This window comes from Antechinus flavipes, chromosome 4, assembly GCF_016432865.1.
Source record: "Antechinus flavipes isolate AdamAnt ecotype Samford, QLD, Australia chromosome 4, AdamAnt_v2, whole genome shotgun sequence".
NCBI classification, from domain to species: domain Eukaryota; kingdom Metazoa; phylum Chordata; class Mammalia; order Dasyuromorphia; family Dasyuridae; genus Antechinus; species Antechinus flavipes.
The window spans coordinates 461,289,179-461,310,588 of NC_067401.1; the positions used below are offsets into that span (position 1 = coordinate 461,289,179).

The window sequence follows — 21,410 nt, forward strand, 5'->3', positions numbered from 1 at the left end:
TAGGGAATTTGAACCCAGGTCTTATAATTCCAAATTCGGTGTCTGGCACAGAATAAAGGTTTAATAACTGCTTCTGGGTTGATTTATTCACTCAGAAGAAGGGATTATGAAGATTTAAGATATAATAGTACAAAACAAAAATACAAAAGCAGGAATAAAAGTTATACTTTGGATGAGTGAAGCCACCCTATGTTTAAATGATTTTGCTGTTAACTGGAATTTTAATTAGCATTTATTAAGTTTCTACTAAGTACTGAGTACCATATATCATTCTAGCAATTCAGACAGAAAAAAAATTAGTGCCTGCCCTCAAGGAACTTACATTTTATTGGTTTTCACTGAAGTCAATTCTAATTTCTACTTTCACTCTGAACTCAAAATTATATATTCAGTAAGGATGCTAGACACAACTTAAAAACCATTGTGTCTGTCTAAAAGAATCCATTTTTAAATGAACCAATTTTCTTTGTGAGACAAAGATAAAGGTTCTCTGGGAACAGACACAAACATCCTTTCTTGCTATATTTGAGAGCTTCATGCAAAACTGCTTTGGGAGCAACTGAAATTTCTACTTTCATTTGGTGTTTAGCAGTACGCAGACATTTTATCTGGAATGTTTAACAGATATCTCACAATAACATTAACATGTGTTGCCTTTCTAATTGGAATAGACATTCAACTAGAAAACTCATGCAGTTAAACCTATGTTTGAGTTAACAGATAATACATTTGCTTCCTTCATGCAAAGAAAATCCAACAAAACTCTGATCTGATTTTATACTCCTATCCTAATTTGTAACCCCCATATGCTCCCATAATATTGCAACACATGTATGATTTTGTAAAAATAGAATTGCTTTTCTCCTTCTTATGTAAATAATAAACATTTTCTAACAGCTTTTTAAAGAAAGGATGGGGAACTGGCCCAATGGGTTCAGCTGGTAGTGATCAAGATTAGACTTCAAAGAACGTCCACTCTCTGATAAAATAAAAAAAAAAAAAATGAAAAGAAAAAAAAATCATTCATATTAGAAATGAAATGCTGAAGTTTTCAAATATTTCTCCTGTTTATCAGTTATGACTTTTGGGATGTATTAGTAGGATTACAGTGAGGTCCAAGGTTCCTCCTTTATAAGAATGAAAAAGTGTGTTGAAATGCAAGCAAGAAGTCTCACTTGTTTACATGGATCCCTTAGCTCATCTAAGGGTAGAAATGGCCTAAACACCATATGCCATAATGAAGTCTGACAACCCAAATGAATATACTAAGGAAAAATAAGAGCAAAGTGTAATGGGCTGAGGCTTGAGTTGATGCACTGAGGTCCCAAGCACATGAGGCTAAATAGTAATTGGACCATACTCTATTAATATATAAGCTTGGAGAAAGAATGGCCCCCACCCACTCTTTGTGCAAATCCTGATGTGTTGTATAGGAAATGACAATTTTGGTGGGTGGAGGCAGGGGAGTGGAAAAGGAAGGGGAGGAGAGACTGCTTGCTTTTTGCCATTGTGATGACTTTTCTGTTTGTTTCTCTTCTTCTTTTTGCTTTTTTTTTTTTTTTTTTTTTTTTTTTGCTGAGGCAGTTGGGGTTAAGTGACTTGCCCATGGTCACACAACCAGGAATTGTTAAGTGTCTGAGGCTGGATTTGAACTCAGGTCCTCTTGACTTCAGGGCTGGTGCTCTATCCACCGAGCCATCTCCTCCCCCTTTCTTTTGTTTTTGGAGCAGCGTTTTAATGTCTCTGTTTCTCCTTTCTACTATTGCCTGTCCTTGAGGATTAAAGGGTATGCCAGTGGTGTGTAAAATCTTATACTGTGCACAAAAGTGTACAAAATGTTTGGAGGTGTATGCAGGACCATTGTCTGTTTTTATTGCTTGTGGCACACCCATAATGGCAAATGCTTGTGTGAGGAATTCAGTGACCACTCGGGCTGTCTCTTTTGCTGCTGGTATGGTAAAAGTGAATCCTGAAAAGGTGTCTACCACAACATGGATAAAAGACAGACGAACAAAAGATTTATAATGGGTCACATCCATTTGCCAGATTTCATTGGGTCTCAAACCACGAGGGTTCTTCCCTGGAGGCAGTGTAGGAGCATGGAAAGGAAGGCAAGCTGTACAGCTTTTTACTATGCTCCCAGCTTCCTCTTTTGTAATCCCAAATTGTAAACGCAAAGCTCGAGCAGCCTGATGGTATTTAGAATGGGATTCCTGGGCCTCCTGAAATAAAGGCGTACTGGCTAACATAGTTAAAAGACGATCTGCCTTTGAATTCCCATCAAAAATAGGACCTGGGAGTCCACTATGTGAGTGGACATGCAAGATATAAATCTTACCTGCATGTTTTCTCACTTGCTCCTGAAGTTCCTTAAAGAGCTGATATATATTAGAAGCTGCAAATTTCATTTGGGCTGTGGCAATTCTTTGTATCACACCTACTGAATAGGATGAATCAGATATTATATTTATGTCTCCTGGGTAATAAGTGAGAGCTAATATGATTGCATATAATTCGTTCTGCTGAGTGAACTGAAAAGGCGTTCTGACTACTCTCTTTATCGTTAAGTCATGAAAGTATACAGCACAAATATTGTGTTTGGACGCATCTGTAAAGATAGTTGGTCCTTTAAGAGGAACTTTAGAAACTTTTCCTTCAAGAATCCATCGCCAATTATGTAAAAGTCGGGTTATCTTTAATGGAGACCCATGTGTAAAATTTGGAGCAATGGCTAATAAAATTTGCCACTCTGGGATGGTCTTACAACACACATTAATTTGTGTATTGGTGTAAAAGGTGTATATCTTATCAGGTCTTGCCCCAGATAGTTGTATTGCTCGCTTAATGGCCTTTAACAAAATTCTAGCCACAAGCATGGGTAAGGAGTAAGGCTTTGTTCTGGTTGTACCGGGAGGTTCACCCACTCTATCACACTGTCTCCTTGATGAAGGACTGCTGTGGGTGCCTCTTGTGTGGCAAAAACTGATATTTCCAAGGGTTTTTGAGTGATTCTTTCAATCACATTGGATTCAACTTCTCTCAAGCCTCTTGAGCTTCTTTTGTAAGCTGGCGTGGTGAATTTAAAGCACTGTCAGCAGAGAGAGAGAGGTCTGAGCTGAAAGGCCGTCCCAATTGCAATTGCAAAAATGCTAGCAGTCTCTCCTTCCCCTTCCTTTTCCACTCCCCTGCCTCCACCCACCAAAATCGTCATTTCCTATACAACACATCAGGACTTGCACAAAGAGTGGGCGGGGGCCATTCTTTCTCCAAGCTTATATATTAATAGAGTATGGTCCAGTTACTATTTAGCCTCATGTGCTTGGGACCTCAGTGCATCAACTCAAGCCTCAGCCCATTACAGCAAAGGATAAACCGTAATAAATAGAAAAAAAGAGAAAATAGTCAATAAGAAATAGCAAAAAAAAAATTTTTTTAAGGGGAACAAAGAATATATGAGTTAAAAAATAAAAACATTTGCTTAGCATTTAATATACACCTGGCACTGAAATCCAAATATAAAACTGAAATACTTTCTCAAGTAGCTTAATTTTAATAGCAAAATAAAACATTAGAGAAAAATTGAAATGACTTAAAGGTGTTGTGAAGTGAGAATGCAGGAAATTAATAAATTCATGTGGGGCTTAGGAGTCTTTAAATTTTCCTAAATGATTTTTTTTTCACATTGGATTCTCTTAAAGGATAAAAAGAACCATTATTAAGATCACTGCCCATGACCATTCAGGATAAGCACTCTCAATTCTGTCCACTCTACTCTTCTTTCTTGAATTATCTCTCCCAATTTGCAATTAATAGCTTTAAATAGGAAAAGATATGTTACTGGAAAGCAGGGAGTGGCACTTTTTTAGTCTTTGGTAGTGGCTGACATGATGACTGATACATTAGCCTACTGAACTGAATTGGTCACACACTTCAAGCCAATTAGACTTCTAGCCTGTCCTCAAGAGTGAGGCTCAGAGAATTAGAGGGGAAGTCTAGTCCAACCCTCTCATTTTATATATAGGAAACTGGGGCTTAGAGAGGTGCTTATGCAGTGTCACACTACTTATAAGTAGCCAAAGTGAGATTTGAATTCAGATCTTCCTAGCTTTATGTCCAGAGCTCTAAAGCAAAATTTCTTAAACTGTGGGTAACAATCCCATGTGGGAGTCATTAAATTATGATTTACTATCAGTGCATGTTTGATTTGTATATCTCTTTCATATACCTACATAACCGGGGTCATGTAAAAAGTTCTCCAGTGAAAAGAGATCTTGAGTGGAAAATAAATGTTCAAGCCCTACTCTAGACACTCAGCTAGACTACTGGATCTCCTGCCCCACTGCATTTTTGCCTAAGCCTTACCCATATCTGCAATAACCTGCTTTCTCATCCCTAGCTCTTTAAATCATTGTCTTCCTTTCATGCTCTACTCAGGAGATGCTCCATCCTCTGTGAGCCCTTCCTGGGCTCCCCCTGGCTGGTGGTCTTCCATCTAAACATATTTGTGTACAGGTGGGGTGACCTCCTCAAGGGAGAGAACTGGTTTGTTTTTAAGTTTTTAGATTTCTTGCACATAGCACTTGAATTAGAATTTATTGATAGGAATAAAATAAGACATTTGGTAATGAATGATTGCAGTTCACTGAGCTCACCCCCCTATGACAGGAATTCACAAATGCCTGCAGAAAGGAGTGCCCTAAATAGCAAATGCCCTGAGCTAGCTCCTTGGCAATTAAGCTTTTCAGATACATAAAGTGAGGTGGAAACCGATATGTATTTTCCCTAAAGTGATCAAAATATACTGTGTTTGGTAGATCACAAAAGCATGAGGAGAATGTAATAAAATCTGACTTTTTAAATAAACAGGTGGAAAAGTTAGAGTTTCATTAGACTTTGAACCTAGCTTGTCTCATTTCTGTCAGTGTTTCTGTCTCTCTGTTTCATTTCTGTCTCTCTCTCTCTTTCTCTTGGTTTCTGTTTCTTTCTCTGTTTCTCTGTATCTCTCTGTTTTTCTGTCTCTTTCTGTCTCTATCTCTGTTTCTCTGTTTCTCTCCCTCTCCCTCTCTTTATCTGACTGTCTCTGGCTCTCTCCATCTATGCCTCTGTCTTTCTGTCTCAGTGTCTCTCTCTATCTGTCTTTCTGTCTCTCTATCTTTGTCTCTCTTTCTCTGTCTTTCTCTGTTTCTATCTTCCTGTCTCTATCTCTTTAAACCCCCCCGTTTCTCTCTCTCATTTTTCTTTATGTCTCTATCTCTGTCTCTGTCTCTCTGTATCTCTGTCTGTCTGCCTGTCTCTCTCTGTTTCTCTCTCTCTCTCTCTCTCTCTCTCTCTCTCATTTCTACAGCAGGAATTCTGTGGAATTCTCTATGAATAAATGTCTGATCTTCTCATTATCATTATGCCATGGAATTGAGATAAATCTTGTCAGATATCATCAGCTAAAAAGCTCTAGAGAATTTGGTGTCTTGCCTTCTTGAAATGTTTTAATCTGAAGACCTTCTGTAGAATCATCTTAGAGCAGGGGAAATTTCAAACAAAAAGAACTAATAAAGAATGAAACTGAGTAAGAACAGCTTTTGGTTTATAATTAAGACAGAAAAAGAGACCTTGTGAAAGTTTACTCCTTGTGCCCAGGAACAATTCTTGGGGTTTGGAACATCTTCCCAAAATAGCTTCTTCATTCTGAAAAAAAGAGATTTAAAAATACATTGATTTGGTCTAACTACAGAAGTACGTAGAAAATGTGAACAACCAAAGTATGAACTCAAATATTGTGCCCCCTGCCCTCATCATGGGGTTGAAAAATATCACCACTCTGAAATAGCTATTCACTTTTGAGCTAATCAAAGCAACATGCCCCTTTATTTCCCCAAGCCAGTGGATCCAAGTTATTGTAAATGAAGAACATACAAATCTCACAAACACCTAAGAAGTGAGTTTTCAAAATAATTCCATTTGACACATCATTTTGGTAGGTTCTCTCTGTTCTGGTTGTTCCATGGCATGGAAAGATGCTTTCAAATATTAAACTCCATTTATTTTCCTGGAGAGTATGGAGTCAGTGCAGGTTTGAAATGTGTAGGATGCTCTCCAGAGTCCTAACAACCCAGGATAAAAAGCAATGAGAGCTTGGGAACTTGGCAGAGAAATCAGAGCTTCTTGGCTGCCAAACCAGCTCTTGTGGTTTGGAGTGAGCAGTGTTGGCCTTTGATTGCTCATATAGTCACTTGATAGAAAAACAGCACTGACCTCTCAGGGTTTTTAATGAGATTCAAATGAAATGATGTCTATAAAGCCCTGTGCCATTATGAAGCTATTCCCTAAAACATGGATGAGCAAAATGCCCCATGGGCAATACCATACCTTTGATGTGATATTAACAAGGTTCCAAGCAATAAGATTGAAGAGAAAATAATTATGGGAATGATTACATAGAGACCTGGATCATTCTCCTGTTTCATGATGTCTTCTGAAAAATAATTCAATTCACACAGTTCAGAACCTTGAAGGAATGGTTATGATGGTCTGTACCAAAAACATCACAACTATTGTTTGTCATATTTTAGTCTAAGGTCATTATAGCTTTTACAATATGAATGCTAAATATATGAAAAACAAATACTTAGAATTATAGTAATAAGCAAGAGTTATCAAGTCTAAGAACTTCATTTTCATTTTACCTGCATTTTCAACAAAATGAATGCAAGTTTTTTGAGGGCAGGAAGGTTTTTTTTTCCCCCCTCACTTTTTGTTGGTATTCTCAGTAGCTAGCCTTATGTCTATCACAGTATCATAGTAGGTACCTAATTACTGCTTGCTGATTTATACATTAGTTGAGGATAATCTGCTGGGTTTTTTTCTTTATATCTCTGGGGTTTAGGATAGTACCTGACACACAGTAAGCATTTAATAAATGCTCAATGACCAACTAATTTACAATTACAAAGGGACTGAATAAGCAGATGTAGAGAAGTATTTATACCAGTTGAAATCATAGATCCTAAAAGTACTGCCGGGCTAAAGATTCTTCTTTATTTTTCTTACCATTCAATCTGAGCTAGAATTCAAAGTCACATTCTATGATGTACCAGGATGATGTGCCTCAGGAAAAAAAAAAAAGCTACATATAAAAGCTATCATCATGATCCTTCTCCTCATCACTTTCATCATCATTATTATTTTCATCATCACTATCACCATCACCACTGCCAGCATCATCAGCAGCAGCAGCATCATTTAATTCTTTTAATTTTGTATTTATTTATTTTGCTGAGGCAATTGGGTTTAAGTGGCTAGCCCAGGGTCACACAGCTAGGAAGTTTTGAATGTCTTTGGACTCAGGTCCTCCTGACTTCAGGACTGATGCTCTATCCACTGTGCCACCTAGCTGCCCCCATCTCATTCTTTAAAAAAATAGGCAACAGTAAAAGGTAGTTTACCTCTAGTGAATGTATTTGTCATCGTAGGCTTCCCTACTCCTTCTAGAAACACTGGGTAAAGGCTGAAGTGGTATTTCTCGATAGGAATAAAGTGATCTGGAAAGAAAACAGAGCTCAGAAAGTCTTTTGTATTGAACTAATCAAGGAATTCCTATAACTGGACATTTTTATAAAACCTAGTATTCCTTCATTGTTTGAAGGGCTCCCTCTCCAGCTCTTGCTTTAAGTTTAATCTCTGATATTGATAGCAACAACAGCATAAAGGTTCTCTCAGTCCAAACTGACAGAAAAACAAAAATCATTGATGTCTGAATTTGGAATGTTTTTTTCTAAATGTTTTTTTCTATTTAGACATGTATGAGTGAGCCCAGTGTTGTTAGAGTTCATGTCAAGCCAAACAAACCATTTCCCAGTCTTTCCTCCATGCAAGCTATATCGTGTTATGATCAGATTATTATTTCTTGGATAAATGACCTAGGGATATTTAACACAAAAAAGACTCATGAGAGAGACATGATTACTTTCTTCAAATATTTGAGAGGATATCACTCTGAAAATGGAACAGAGTTGTTCTGCTTGTCCTTAGAAGGGGAAAAGCAGGATAGATTATGATCATTATTATATGAAAACCCACTGGGGAGTTAAGGGAGAATGTCCTAACAATTGGAGTCATTCCAAAATAGGAAAAGTGGTTTGCAGAGTAGTAAGGTAGAGGGTGTTCAGCATCTTGAGGTCTTAGAGTCCATACTCCAGATATTAGTTCACTAAAAAAAAAATTCAAGTTCTTAACCATTGAATCGGATCTTTCCAAGGATATAGGTCATGGCTGCCTATGCAGCTTTTAGCAAAATCAGCTCTCTTGGCTGTCAGAGAGGTCAACATAATGCCTGGGTGCCTCAAAATATAAATCCATTTTATGGACATTTATATAAGCTAAGGAGAAGTAATCAACTGATAAGTATTACTCTTCTTTGAAAAACAACTAACTAATTGGAAAACTTAATAATTTTTGTTTTAAATTTGTTTGAAACAGTTTTATTCGTAAAACAGGCTAGGTCTGCAGGATATAGAATCAGGAAGGCTGGAGTTCCAGTCTAGCTTAGGCTTTTAGGAACCATGTGACTCTGGGCAAATCATCTTACCTCTGACTGCCTCGGTTCCCCCATCTCTCCCAGAGTTGTTACAAAGATCAAATGAGATTACAATTGTAAAGTGCTTTGCAATTTTAAAGCAAGTTATAAATTATAATTACATATATGTACATGTATTTATTTTGATTCTTCAGTAAATGTAGTTTTACAGATTCCATATTCCCTCCATCAATTGCCTATCCATGAATATTCCATGATATATTCAAATCATTTGAAAATTCACTATGTTGCAGTTAGGATCATATTAGTACCTGCTTCCTAGTGTAGTTGGGAGGACCAAATGAGATAATAGTGGCACCTGGCACACAGTGGGTACTACATAAATGTTACCTATTATCATTAAAATCCTAATTATTTATCATCATCATTATTATCTTGCTATCATTTCTTAGGTCAGCTTATTCAATTTGCTGGTTGGTCAGTTTAAAAATGATACAGTGGTATAGAGGGTAAAGGAAGAAGAGGAATGAATTTATCAGTAGAAAACCTGGCTTCAAATCCCAGGTGTATCACTTGGTCAAGTTACTTAATAATAGTAGTCATTGATAACATTATACTGCTTTCTATACCACTTTATAGTTTACAAAGCACTTTACATATATTATCCCATCTGACAATATCCTCATGAGGTAGGTGTTATTATTTCCCTTTTTACAGATGTGGAAACTGAGGTAAATCTCATTGAATTTTCCCAGGATCATACAGCTAATAAATTTTTGAGGATGGATCTAAATTCAGGTCTTTAATTTTAATCCAGCACTCTATCCACTAACCAACTGGCTGCCTCAGGGCATTAATTTCCTTTATGTAGATCTTTTAGATCACTAATAAGTCCCTCCTAGCTCTGAGTTGTGATCTCATAATCTGTGTGATGTCACATTGTTATGGGCCAGAACTTGGAGGAGACAATGGTTAAATCTAGTTTAGCACTGATTTAATCCTACAACAAATAATGATTTCCTAGTGATGTAATGATTGGTGTATACTCAGTGTGGGGCATATAAGCTAAAAGTTCTCAGGGCCAGAAAGGACAAGTGCACTAAAAGCTCTTGGAGGCTGAGACAGATTCATTCCATCATCCACCTTTGTTGTGGCTGGAGACTGAAGCACAAACCCTTGGAAGTCGGGGAGATTCAGAAACCAGAAAAGGCAGGTGGAAGCTCAAGCTCTCAGAGCCAAGACTATAGAAGGCCTCCAAGAAAGCTAGCCAAAGTCCCAGGAAAAGAGACAAGACTTTGAAAGAGATAATAAAGGATTTGGACTTTACCCCCTGGCTACTCATGTGGTGATTACTGAACTGAAATGAAGGCTGCCTCCAGAGACCCCAAGAAAATCTCAACAGAGAACATTGTATTTTAGAGAAAATATTACATCATATCAATTGCATACTTGATATAAATAAAACCATATAAATTTAATCTCTGAATGAAAATATTCTAATAAAGATGCATAATTGTGTGACTATATGAACTCATGATAAAAACAGTTATGGCATGCTATGTGTGTACCTAATATATAAAATATAATGTGTATAATATATATATATATATATGTACACACACACACACACACACACACACACACACACACACACGGTTGTATGTAAAAAGCATATAATGTTCCCCAAAAATCAAATTGTAGTTTTAAGCTAAAGCTTTAGGGGAAATCCTCGTATGTTATATGATTTCAAAGAATCATTATTTTTTTAAGATAAAAAAGACCTCAGGGCCCTTCTACTCCAATCTATACCCAAAAGAAATACCTGCTATGTTAAATCCACCAAGTGATTCTCTGAAGCTCTCCAATGGAGAAGAACATATGTCTTCCTTAGATAGCTCGTTAATTTTTTCCTGAGCTCAAATATGTCTTTTTGGAGCTTCCATCTATGGGTCCTGAATCTGCCTTCTGCACCCATCAAAGATTTAAATATAATTAATGAGTCCATTCTGTGTCTTGTCCATTATTTAGTCATGACAACAACCCTGGGAGATAGGTAACATGTTTTTTTTTTTTTTTTCTCATCTTACCCATGAGAAAACATGACACTCAGATAAATCAAGAGATCTATACAAGCATTACAACAGAGCTAGTTTTGCAGTAGATCTTGGAATAGTCTCCGATGTCTCCCAACTTTCATCCAATGCTGATTACATACATTAGCCTTCCCATTCCAGCAGAGGAATAGAACACACTTCTCAATAATTACTGCTATTAATAGCATTCACATCCCTATAGTACTTTAAACACAATCCAAACTCACCATGGATATAATATTTCTTAACATTTGAAGGAACTCGAATCCATTTAATTCCATTCTCTTCATCAAGATTATTCCATTCAATAACAAAATACATCAGAGTGTATTCTGTAGGTATTACCATCCAGGAAAGAACCACACAGCTGCTATTTACTACATGAGCACTGAGGGATTGTACACTATTTACTGCAGGTGGAAAAAAAGGAAATGAAAAACATTATATTTGTAATATTATATATGAGCTTCAAGAGGAAGCAAAGCTAAGCTAAAAAGTAAATATTATACATATTTTAAACAGTTGGCCACATATAAAATTTGGAACAAAAAGAGCTATAAATCTGTGCAGAATAGAATCATTTGGGGGGATTCTTACTTGAAGGTTTTTTACTTATTAGAGATCCAAATATCAATTTCTTGCCACCCAGAGAATGTGGTACCAAGGCTGAATCTCTTCTTTAAAGGAGACGTGGTTGGGTACCACTGACCACAATGATGCAAAGATTGAAAAAACTTGGGAATTATAATCAGTGCCATGAATAATTGTGACTTCAGAGGACTGATGGCCAAATGTCCCTCCTGAATCTCATCAGGGAGGTGATGGATTTTAGATGTGGGATGAGAAATACCTTTTTTTTTTTTAACATTTGTTTGGCTATAATAATTTGTGTGTGTGTGTGTGCGCGCGCGCGTGCGCGTGCACGTATGTATGTATGAGGGTTTTTTTTTTTTTTGCAAGCTGAATGTTTTTGGAGACATAGTAGAATTCACAGAATTATTTTGGAGACAGAGCAGAGTTCCCAAGTTGTCTGAAAGACACTTTTTTGCTCTAAGACTAAAGACAAGAATCCCTCAAAGGAACAAAATGAAATATACATACACACACATGTACAAACACACATATATTTGTATGTATGTGTGTATGTATGTATATATATATATATATACATATGCAACTTAAAACTATTGTAGCTCGAAATCACACTAAGATTTTGGGGATACACTGTATTCAAATATGGGGACTGGTCCTCTGATTTAGTTATAGGAGTTTGTTATTAGAAATTGTGGATGATGTAAAAAAATAGAGCATCAATATAACATTTTAAAAAGAAAAGAAACTATATATTGCATCAAGCTAGTGCTCTTACCTATGCTCATCTTCCATGAGAAAGTTAGATTAAAATTCACCACAGAAGGGCCAATCGAGTTTACAGCCACAATAGTAACTGTATGTGTTCGTTCAGTCCATGGAAAAGTGACTTTAGTATCATTTCCTATGTCTTCTGACCAAGTCCTGTTGTTAACAGTGTAATGGTTCACCGTATATCTTCTCACACTGCACAGTGACTGGTTTTTTCCCAAAGGCTGTTGGAAACATCAATTTTTATAAAAACCATATTTCATGAGTAATAGAGGTCAAAGTACTAAGAGAAAAGCACAATTTTCCTACAGTGCTAAAGCTAGTTTAGGTCTTAGACCTTTTTCTTTTTTTTTTTTTAAGGTTGAGGGGCAATGAAGAAAAATTCGCAGACAAACTAGTTTGTGTTATTCTTTCAGCTTGGCATCCTATATCATATCCTGTATGTTTGCACTATTATCCACCCCCAAAACCAAAGAGAGAGAGAGACAGACAGACAGACAGACAGACAGATTCACCTTAGACACTGGTGAGTCCAACCCTATTATTTTATAGATGAGAAAACTGAGACCCAGATCACAGATTTGGCAGGTGTATAAAGCAAAATTTGAACCCTGCTCCAGAACTCTCTTTCCTACGTCATGCTGCTCCCTTCACTTCCATCGTCACACAAACCAATATTTGGGGTAGATGATGCTGGCTCTTTTTTTCCACTCTAATATTTTCATAATAGAGATTAAGAAATTGATGAAATGTTCAGATACCTTCAAAGTACTGTAGCATCTTACAGTGGGCAGTGCTTGCCTTTGAACAAGAAATATCGGGGTTCAAAATTGTCACTGACACCAACTTGTGATGCTGGGAGAATCATTTAACCATTATAAGCCTCTGTTTCCTCATCTGTAAAATGAGAAAGTTAGACTTTGTGACTTCTAAGATTCCTTCCAGCTCTGAATATATAGTCTTTGCCTTAGAATAAGTCATATTAATTTTCCTTTTTATTATTTTAATAATGCAGTGTTGATATCCTCATAAACTTTAGATTTTCTAGAGATAATTAAACATAGAATTGGAGTTGATTTTTTTAATTAAGCAAGGCAATTAAAAAATTGAAAATCATTCACTCAGATCAAAGCAACCAGTTTCTATCACGGAAGGGTGTTTATAAATATATACCGTGAAATACTAAAGAGAGAAAATACCATATACTGTTCTTTCCAAGTGAAGCTCAATTCTGCCACCCTTATGTAGACCCTCAGAGGGTTTGACACTAGAAGTTCACCCGAACCCATTCTTCTTCAGATAGCACAAGGAATCAAGCTGGAAACAGACTATCCTAGGTTCAGGCATTAATTCTCATGGTGATGGGTTCCCCTCAGAAGTCTATCCAAAGAGCCTGGATGATTATGTAAGTCATTGTAGGGATTCCTTTCACATATTGATGAAAAATCAGAAGGCTTCTGACTTCCTTTCTAACATTACGCTGTGTCAGTGCTGGCACATAGTAGTACTTAATAAATTGATTTTGTGAGAAATTAGATGACTACCTTTTGGAATGTATTAAATGTAATTCATAATTCAAGCCTTCTAAGGTTCATACTTCAAGGACTAGAGCTCTAAGATTCAGTGTTTCCAGAATTGTTTTCTAAATAAAGCAACTATACTAGGACCACACCAGTTTTTTAGTAAGTGGCTACTCATCATGCCCCTTGGGGAGCCCAACATCCTCATATTATAGTAATATAAAGCATACTTCTTCTAAGGAAATTAATTATCAAATCATCAGAAATTGGTATTTTTTTAAAATTTACACCTAAATCTGACAGGGATAAATACTGAATCTTAAACATTGGCCCAGAAAAAATAAATTCACAAATATAAGATAGGAGAAATGCATCTCAAAAGCAATCTCTCAAAAAAAAATCTAGATTTTTAAAAATTTCAAGTTAAAGGAAAAGCCCAAGGGTGACATGACAGCAAACACAAAGCTGGTGCGATCTTAGATTACAATGACAAATTTATAGTATTTGTGATTAGGGAATTGAGAGGCCCAGACCAACCACATCTGAACTGCTATCATTTGTGTCCTAAGCACGGATGACTTGAAAAACCCCATCCTATTATCTCTTCCATTCTCTCACAGATTCAATTATATATCACTTCTACATAGGTAAATCCAAAATCTAGGAGGCAACTAGGTAGCTCAGAAGTGAAGAAACTCTGAGTTCAAATATGCCCTCAGACACTTACTAGATGTGTGTATCTGGGCAAGTCACTTAACCCTGTTTGCCTTAAACCACTAGAGAAGGAAATGGCAAACCAGTCAGTATCTTTGCCAAAAAAACTCATAGACAGAACTAGTTATGCTGTGGTTCATAGAATCATGAAAAGTCAGACATATTTCAATGTCTGAACAACATGCATTCATTGTCATTTTTTTTCCTAAGATGATGTTCCAAAATGCCCATCAATTTCCAAACATTACCACCTAAGTGTCCCACAGGCATCTCAGACTCAACAAGTCTAAAACAGAATTTATCTTTCTCCCTTAAACCTATCTTTCTTCTTAACTTCCCTACTTTTGTTTTCATTATCGCCATCCTTCTAGATATCCAGCTTCCCAGACATAGAATTATCCTTGAATTCTTCCACCTCCCTTCCCTCTCCCATGTCTAAATTAATTGTCAAGTCTTATCAATTCTACTCCACAAAATCTTTCATAACTATTGTTTTCTCTCCATTCATATGGCCACTACCTGTTATGGGCCAGATCACTTTTTGTAGGGACCATTACAATAGCCCCAATTTGTCTCTCTGCTTCTAGGCTCTCTCCTCTCTAATAAATCCTCCCACACCTTCCAAAATAAGTCTTCCTAAAATCCATGTCTTAACCCTATAACTTCTCTGCTCCAAAATCTCCAGTGATTTCTATTTCCTCTTAGGTGAAAAAAAAACCCACCTATCTCTGGGACTTAAATCCTTTTCACAAAATAAATTTAGCTTATCATTCTAGATTTTTTTTTTCTTTTTTCCATACCATTCTCTATCAAGGGTGCTCCGTTTTAGCCAAAATTGTGTAGTAACTATTTTCTGTACGTGATCTTTTTTTTTTTTTTCACAGCTCTTTACCTTTCTGGAGGCTGCCATCCTCCATGTTGAGAATTCCCTTCTGCCTCTTAAAATCTCTAGTTTCCTTCAAAAAACTCACCCTTACAAGACTTTTTTCCCCTTGCTATTATATTGTAGAGGGGACACTTATCTGGGTACTAGCAAAACAAAGTCTCTAAGATCACCAACAACCTTGAATTATTGTGGTTTTCCTTTTCTCAAGCTTCATGCTCATAGTTCATCCATCACTTTTGGGCACATTAACTACTCCATAAATTAATTATCCTCAGTTATCACAACTCTTACAAAAGACACAAGTCAATTTCGGCAGATCAGAGATTGACTCCATGATTCAAAGCACTACAAAACCTTAGCCAAATGCTGGCAGTTGGTGCAAGAACAATGCTTCAAGTGATGGTGAGAGAACATGGATTGACCCTCACCATTTAGGATTATATGCTAATACAATGAACCTTTATAAAACAGAGTTATTTTATTATGAATTCTGAAACAATAAAAGGGAGCTAAGAGAAAAGCAGCCTGTGTATCAGCCAAGGGACCTCTGACTTTCCCATCATCACTGACAAAAATAATCTTTTTATTTTCTGGAAATTTAAAAATAAAAATAGATACATTTCAAATGTGGCTTTTGAATTAATTAAGAAACACTAGGGTTTTTTTGTTGTTTTTCTTCCCTTGCCACATGCAATGAGACTGACCTTTAACCCATTGAATTATGAAAGGATTCTACTTTTATGTAGAAATGTGTAATAAAGTTGAAAGAAGGAAAAAAGGAAAATAAAAGGCAGAAACTATCCTTCAGATTTCTTAGCTTTTTCCAAAGGGACTTTTAGCCTTCATCTGTACCCACTGCTACTCCCACCAGTTGTTGAGGGAGAGAAATTCAGAGCACTAGATAGTGAGAGATATTAGATTATTATTATAGTCACTACTTGAACAATTTAATCCTAACCTTCAAATCATCTACTACAAAACCATATTTTTTAGGCTATTTCAAAAACTAGTCATCCAGAACTCCTGTGTCTAGATATTTCCTGATTCTGTCAACATCCCCAGCACCTCCTGTCCTGTATGCTAACTCCCAAATACTAGTCACAGATTTTTTAGCCACTATCCACCATCTGTAGGAAAGATAAATAGTGGTAGTGCATATTTACTAGTCCAGCAAAAATCAATATGCCTTCACTGAGAATTATTCAACCAAAGAGTTTGGGATTGAGGACTCTTTAAATGATTTTTTAAAGTTTCAATGATATTTTCTGGATTTTTTTTAACACCTTAGTCATTTTCTAGTATCCATCACCCTACTACTAATGCTCTTCCACTTTATAGAAGCCTCCCTTGATACAAAGAAGGAAGATAATAGAAAGGGAAAGGGAAAGAGAAGAGAAGGGAGGGGAAGGCAAGGGAACACAACAAAAATACAATTAAAATAAAACAAACCAACATGCAAAGTACATGAGGTAGCCTAGATTATATGGCATAATTGCAGCTCCTCTCCTCACTACAAAGAGCATAGAGGATTTGTCAGCATCCATTTTTTAGTCAACCAATCAGTAAGTATTCATTATGTGCACTGCTGCATTAGCTCTAGGAATATAGAAAAAGGAAAAACAATCCTTGCCCTCAGTGTAAACAAATAAATACATACTAAATCCATACATTGCAAATGGAAGATAACCTTAAACAATTCTCAATTAGGAGCCTATAAAGTTATTTTTAAAATCAATAATGGTTATTTCAGTTGAATTGGTTTCCTTTATATTTCTATGTATTTTATTTTATGTAACTGAAGAAGAAGAGTGTTGTGAGAAAGGGATCCATGAGGGTTCCATGACAGGAAAAAAAAATGGTTAAGAAGCCCTGACTTTAAGTTCTAAGATTGTTTGTCATATTTGATCCAAGTTCAGGGTAAGCATCAGTTCTTGCTTTAAAAAAATCAAATGTTTAAATGGAGAACAAAGCAGAAAAATATAAAAAAAAATGGATTAGCAGATAGTCCTTCACTCAACACCCTCTTCTCAAATGCCTCATAGAGCCATGGAGGTGAGCCTGGGGTCTAACTGACTTTATTAATAGTTTGTAAGCTCCAGTCCAAATTTAGGGTTGAGGAGAAAATTTGAGTAGCTAAGTTCAGAGAGATTCATCCCAAAGTTTACTGGTTCACGCAAAGTGATCTGGAAGGGACATTGGTAGCCATTATACAGATGAGAACAGGGAGTTATAGAGAGGTAGGCTTAGTTTTTCTGTGGTCACACATTGGACCATAGATCTAAAACAAAAGGAAACATAGAGGTTTGAATTTGTAGATGAGGAAAAACCAAGACACAAAGCATTAAAATGATTCTTCCAAGGGAGTTAGTGACAGAGCCAGGATCTAAATCCAGTGCTCATGACTTTAAGATCAGCACCAGTGATAGTTGACTTTAGGTTGATTTATTTGAGGGATCCAGAAACTTTTCAGGACTATGTCCTAAGTTCAAGATGGGTTACAATCTGTGGCATAGAAAGACTATCCTTGGACTCATGAAATTAACCAAAGACGTATCACATAAAACTAGAAATGATTTTTCATTCATTCATTAATTCATAATCAGGATGGTAACAATTGGATTCTTAAAATTCCTGGTTTATACACTCAAACTCATCATTGCTAGGGCAAAAATGCTCATTCAGACTTGATGTATGAATTCAAATGGGTCTATGAGAGTCACTATATAGTCTGTAGACCATTCTTTTTTCCTCATTCATACTCTCGGCCATGTCTACACTGATCAAGTGGACCTCTGCCATTGAGAAACAAAAGATTTTTTAAAAATTTATTAAAGCTTTTTATTGACAAAACATATGCATCGGTAATTTTTTCAACATTGACCCTTGTTAATGTTCTGTTCCAAATTTTCCCCTCCCCCCTCCCTTAGATGGCAGGTAGTCCAATACAAGTTAAATATATGAAATAAAATATGTTTTGAAATCTCTTCCAATTGATTTCCTCTTCCAACTCATCAGGGATGGGATTTGAAAGGTCTCAGCCCTGATCTTCAGCCTCACCCCTACTTTAAATAGTTCAGGAAAAATGTTCTACTTGAGAAATCAAGCTGAAAGCAAGTAAAGATCCAGAATAAATAGAATCATTGTTTAGGATCCAGAAGGAGAACAGAAAAATAGTGTCTTTTGGTTTCTAGTTCTCACTGAGGCATGATAGAAAAACTGATTTTTTTTGTCAAATGTATATTAAAAATTTGTATAACACAAACAAGTGGGGCTATGCCTGCAACCCATAAAGTCAAATGACCATGTTCATATATGAGGTGTCCCAAAATCTTTGGCACAATTTTAAGCATTAATAGTCTAAGTACTTGTAAAAGTGAAATACACACACACACACACACACACACACACACTTTACAAGTATTTAGACTCTCTCATATATATATAAACATATAATATATATAATGTGTATATACACACATATATACTAAATATACTTCATATTATACATATATTACATATAATATAAATTATATATATAAATATTATATATAATATAATATATGATGTGTATATATGGCATTTGTAGCAGGGAGAATGCTAACCAGTGTCAAGAAGAAAATAAAAGTTCAAGTCTCAGTTCTGGCACATACTGTTTGTGTGACTGAATAAGGCTCTTACCCTGTCAATGCACTGGGCAGAAGCTTTAAAATGGAGAATAGCTACTGTTCTACACTAGGAAAGGGAATTTCTTCACCAAAATCTCTCTTCCAGTCTTCTCATGACCACAAAAGGCATATAAGTGGCAAATTTAGGAAACATACCTTCCAAAATAAGGTAATATTTCTTTCTTTCTGCACCACATCTTCATTAATGACTCCCCAAAATTCAGGCCCTCTGATGGGAGCTGCAAGATGATAAGTAAGAGAGGCTAATGGTAGAAACATCTATTAGGGAAGGACATTTTCCAACCATACACAGCAAAGTGTTCAGGATGCACTGACAACATCTGTGCCGACCTTTTATATCCATGACAACCGTGTAGGCTGGATTGCTCCAATTACTCCAATATCCCAGGTCATCGAGCCTCTTACAGCGGACCTGAGTGACATAAATGGTGCAGAGATCCAGTACTTGAAAGCTGGCAGATTGGGATTCAGACCCATAAACTTGATGTACCTATAAAGTAAGTCAGAAAATATGATGTGATCACTACCGTGAATCTGAAAGTATGGCTAAAACAATTCTGCTAGATGCCACAGGACAGATTAGCCCTGGGAAATGAAGTGTATTTCTGGCTCTTAGAATGTCTGTTTCCCTTCCAGATTCAGTTCAGATGTCTCTTTCTTACATAAGGTCTTTCTTGCTGCCCCTTTTGGCACAGGAGATTCAAGGTTAGGAAGATCTGGATTCAAACGTTTACATGTACAAGCTATGCAATCCTGAGAATGTCAACTAACATCTGTAGGCCTCCAGAAATTCAGAAATAATCACATCAATTGGAATCTGTAGTGGTGGTCCAATTCAGAGAATAGGAGTTTCCTAAGCTAATTTCTTCATGTATAATTTTTTTTGGAAAATTGTATTTTTTCCAATTACATGTAAAGATAGTTTTTTAACATTAATTTAATAACATTTTGAGTTCCAAGTTTTTCTCCCTTCCCAAAACGGCAAGCAATCTGATAAAAGTTATACATATATAATCACATTAAACATATTTTCACATTAGTCATGTTGTAAAAAAAGAAACAAAACAAAAAGGAAACCATCAAAAAAAATAAAAAAGTAAAAGTACTAAGCTTTGTCCTGCATTGAGACTCCAGAGTTCTGTCTCTGAATATAGAATATTATTTTCTATCATGAGTCCTTTGGAATTGTCTTGGATCATTGTACTGCTGAGAAGAGCAAAATCAATCATTGTTGATCATCACACATTATTATATACAAGGTTCTCCTAGTTCTACTCACTTCACTCAGTGCGTTTTTAATCTGCCTGCTCATCATTTCTTTTAACACATTAGTATTCCATTATGCTCATATACCACAACTTGTTCAGCCATTCCCCAATGCATAAACTTCCCCTCAATTTCCAATTCTTTGCCACAACAAAAAAAAAGACCTGCTATAAATAGTCTTGTACATGTAGGTCCTTTTCCTTTTTTATGATCTCTAAGTTATTGACCTAATAGTGGTATTTTTACAAAGGGTATGCAGAGTTTGATAGCCCCTTTGGACACAGTTGCAAACTGATCTTCAGAATAGTTGAATCCACTCACAACTCTATCAACAATGCATTAGTGTCCCTATTTTTCCATATTCTCTCCAACATTTTTCTTTTTCTTTTCATGTCATCTGTCAGTCAATCTGACAGATATGAGGTAGTACTTCAGAGTTGTTTCAGTGTGCATTTCTCCACTCAATAATGATTTAGAACAATTTTATATGACTAAATATAGCTTTGATTTCTTGATCTGAAAACTGGCTGTTCATATACTTTGACCAGTTATCAACTGGGTAATCATGTAGATCTTCCTTCTACTTATCTGTGCATAATTTGTATCCTTCTTCCAGAATATATATATTTTAGGAGCAATGATTGTGTCTTTTTCCTTCTATATATTCCTAAAGCCTGGTATATAATAAATAATAAATTTCAAATGTATTTAATTAAATCATTGCTGAATTAGTTTAAATACACATTTGGGTTTCAGTTATTTTCTGATTTCTGGGTCAAAGAATCTCAAATTTATCTATTGGTCTCCAAGTCTTTCCCTCTCCTTTCTCAAGACTCCAGCACCAGGTTTATAGTCTTCCTCTCATGGTAAGTAGGATCATAGGGCAATTAATTAGCATGCCATTTCCTATATCAAGTAGCATTGATCAGATTCCAGTTTTCTGAGCATCATTTGGAAAGGAAAGTGGAAAATGTACCAGCAAAATGGCAGAAGTATGGTTGGATGATTGGCATAGATAGGGTAAGCTAGCACTTATCAGGCCAGTGAGGTCCTAGGGCTAGAACTGCAAGTCTGCTTGGGAAAGTTCAAAGGCAGCAATGACTAGAAAATGCAGTCCATTTCCACAGATGAGTTCTGAACCCTCTTTCATAGTATTACTTTCTGTTCTTCTGTCTCTCCTTCTGCCTCACCCTCCATCCCTCTTTTTCCTATTCTTTGTTCCTCCTATAAACTCCATCAAAGACCTATTTTGAGGCTCAAGTAAGATAATGCATTATATGGAATCAGTCACTCTGATTACAGAATATTTCCTGATAAAATGGTAAGTTAGAGTGTAGCTAAGTACTAATATAA

At 36.2% G+C, this 21,410-nt stretch overlaps 1 protein-coding gene across 1 annotated transcript in view; it reads right to left on the bottom strand.

Moving 5' to 3' along the window:
- The window catches only part of LEPR (leptin receptor), an 84,658-nt gene that overhangs the window by 5,808 nt on the left and 57,440 nt on the right, over positions 1–21,410 (bottom strand). The window contains exons 12-18 of the mRNA XM_051996847.1: positions 19,122–19,281; positions 18,927–19,009; positions 11,993–12,209; positions 10,851–11,033; positions 7,440–7,535; positions 6,364–6,469; positions 5,607–5,682 (exon numbers count right to left, since the gene is read on the bottom strand). Coding sequence (XP_051852807.1) covers positions 5,607–5,682; positions 6,364–6,469; positions 7,440–7,535; positions 10,851–11,033; positions 11,993–12,209; positions 18,927–19,009; positions 19,122–19,281 — 921 coding nt within the window. The remainder of the gene's footprint in view (positions 1–5,606; positions 5,683–6,363; positions 6,470–7,439; positions 7,536–10,850; positions 11,034–11,992; positions 12,210–18,926; positions 19,010–19,121; positions 19,282–21,410) is intronic.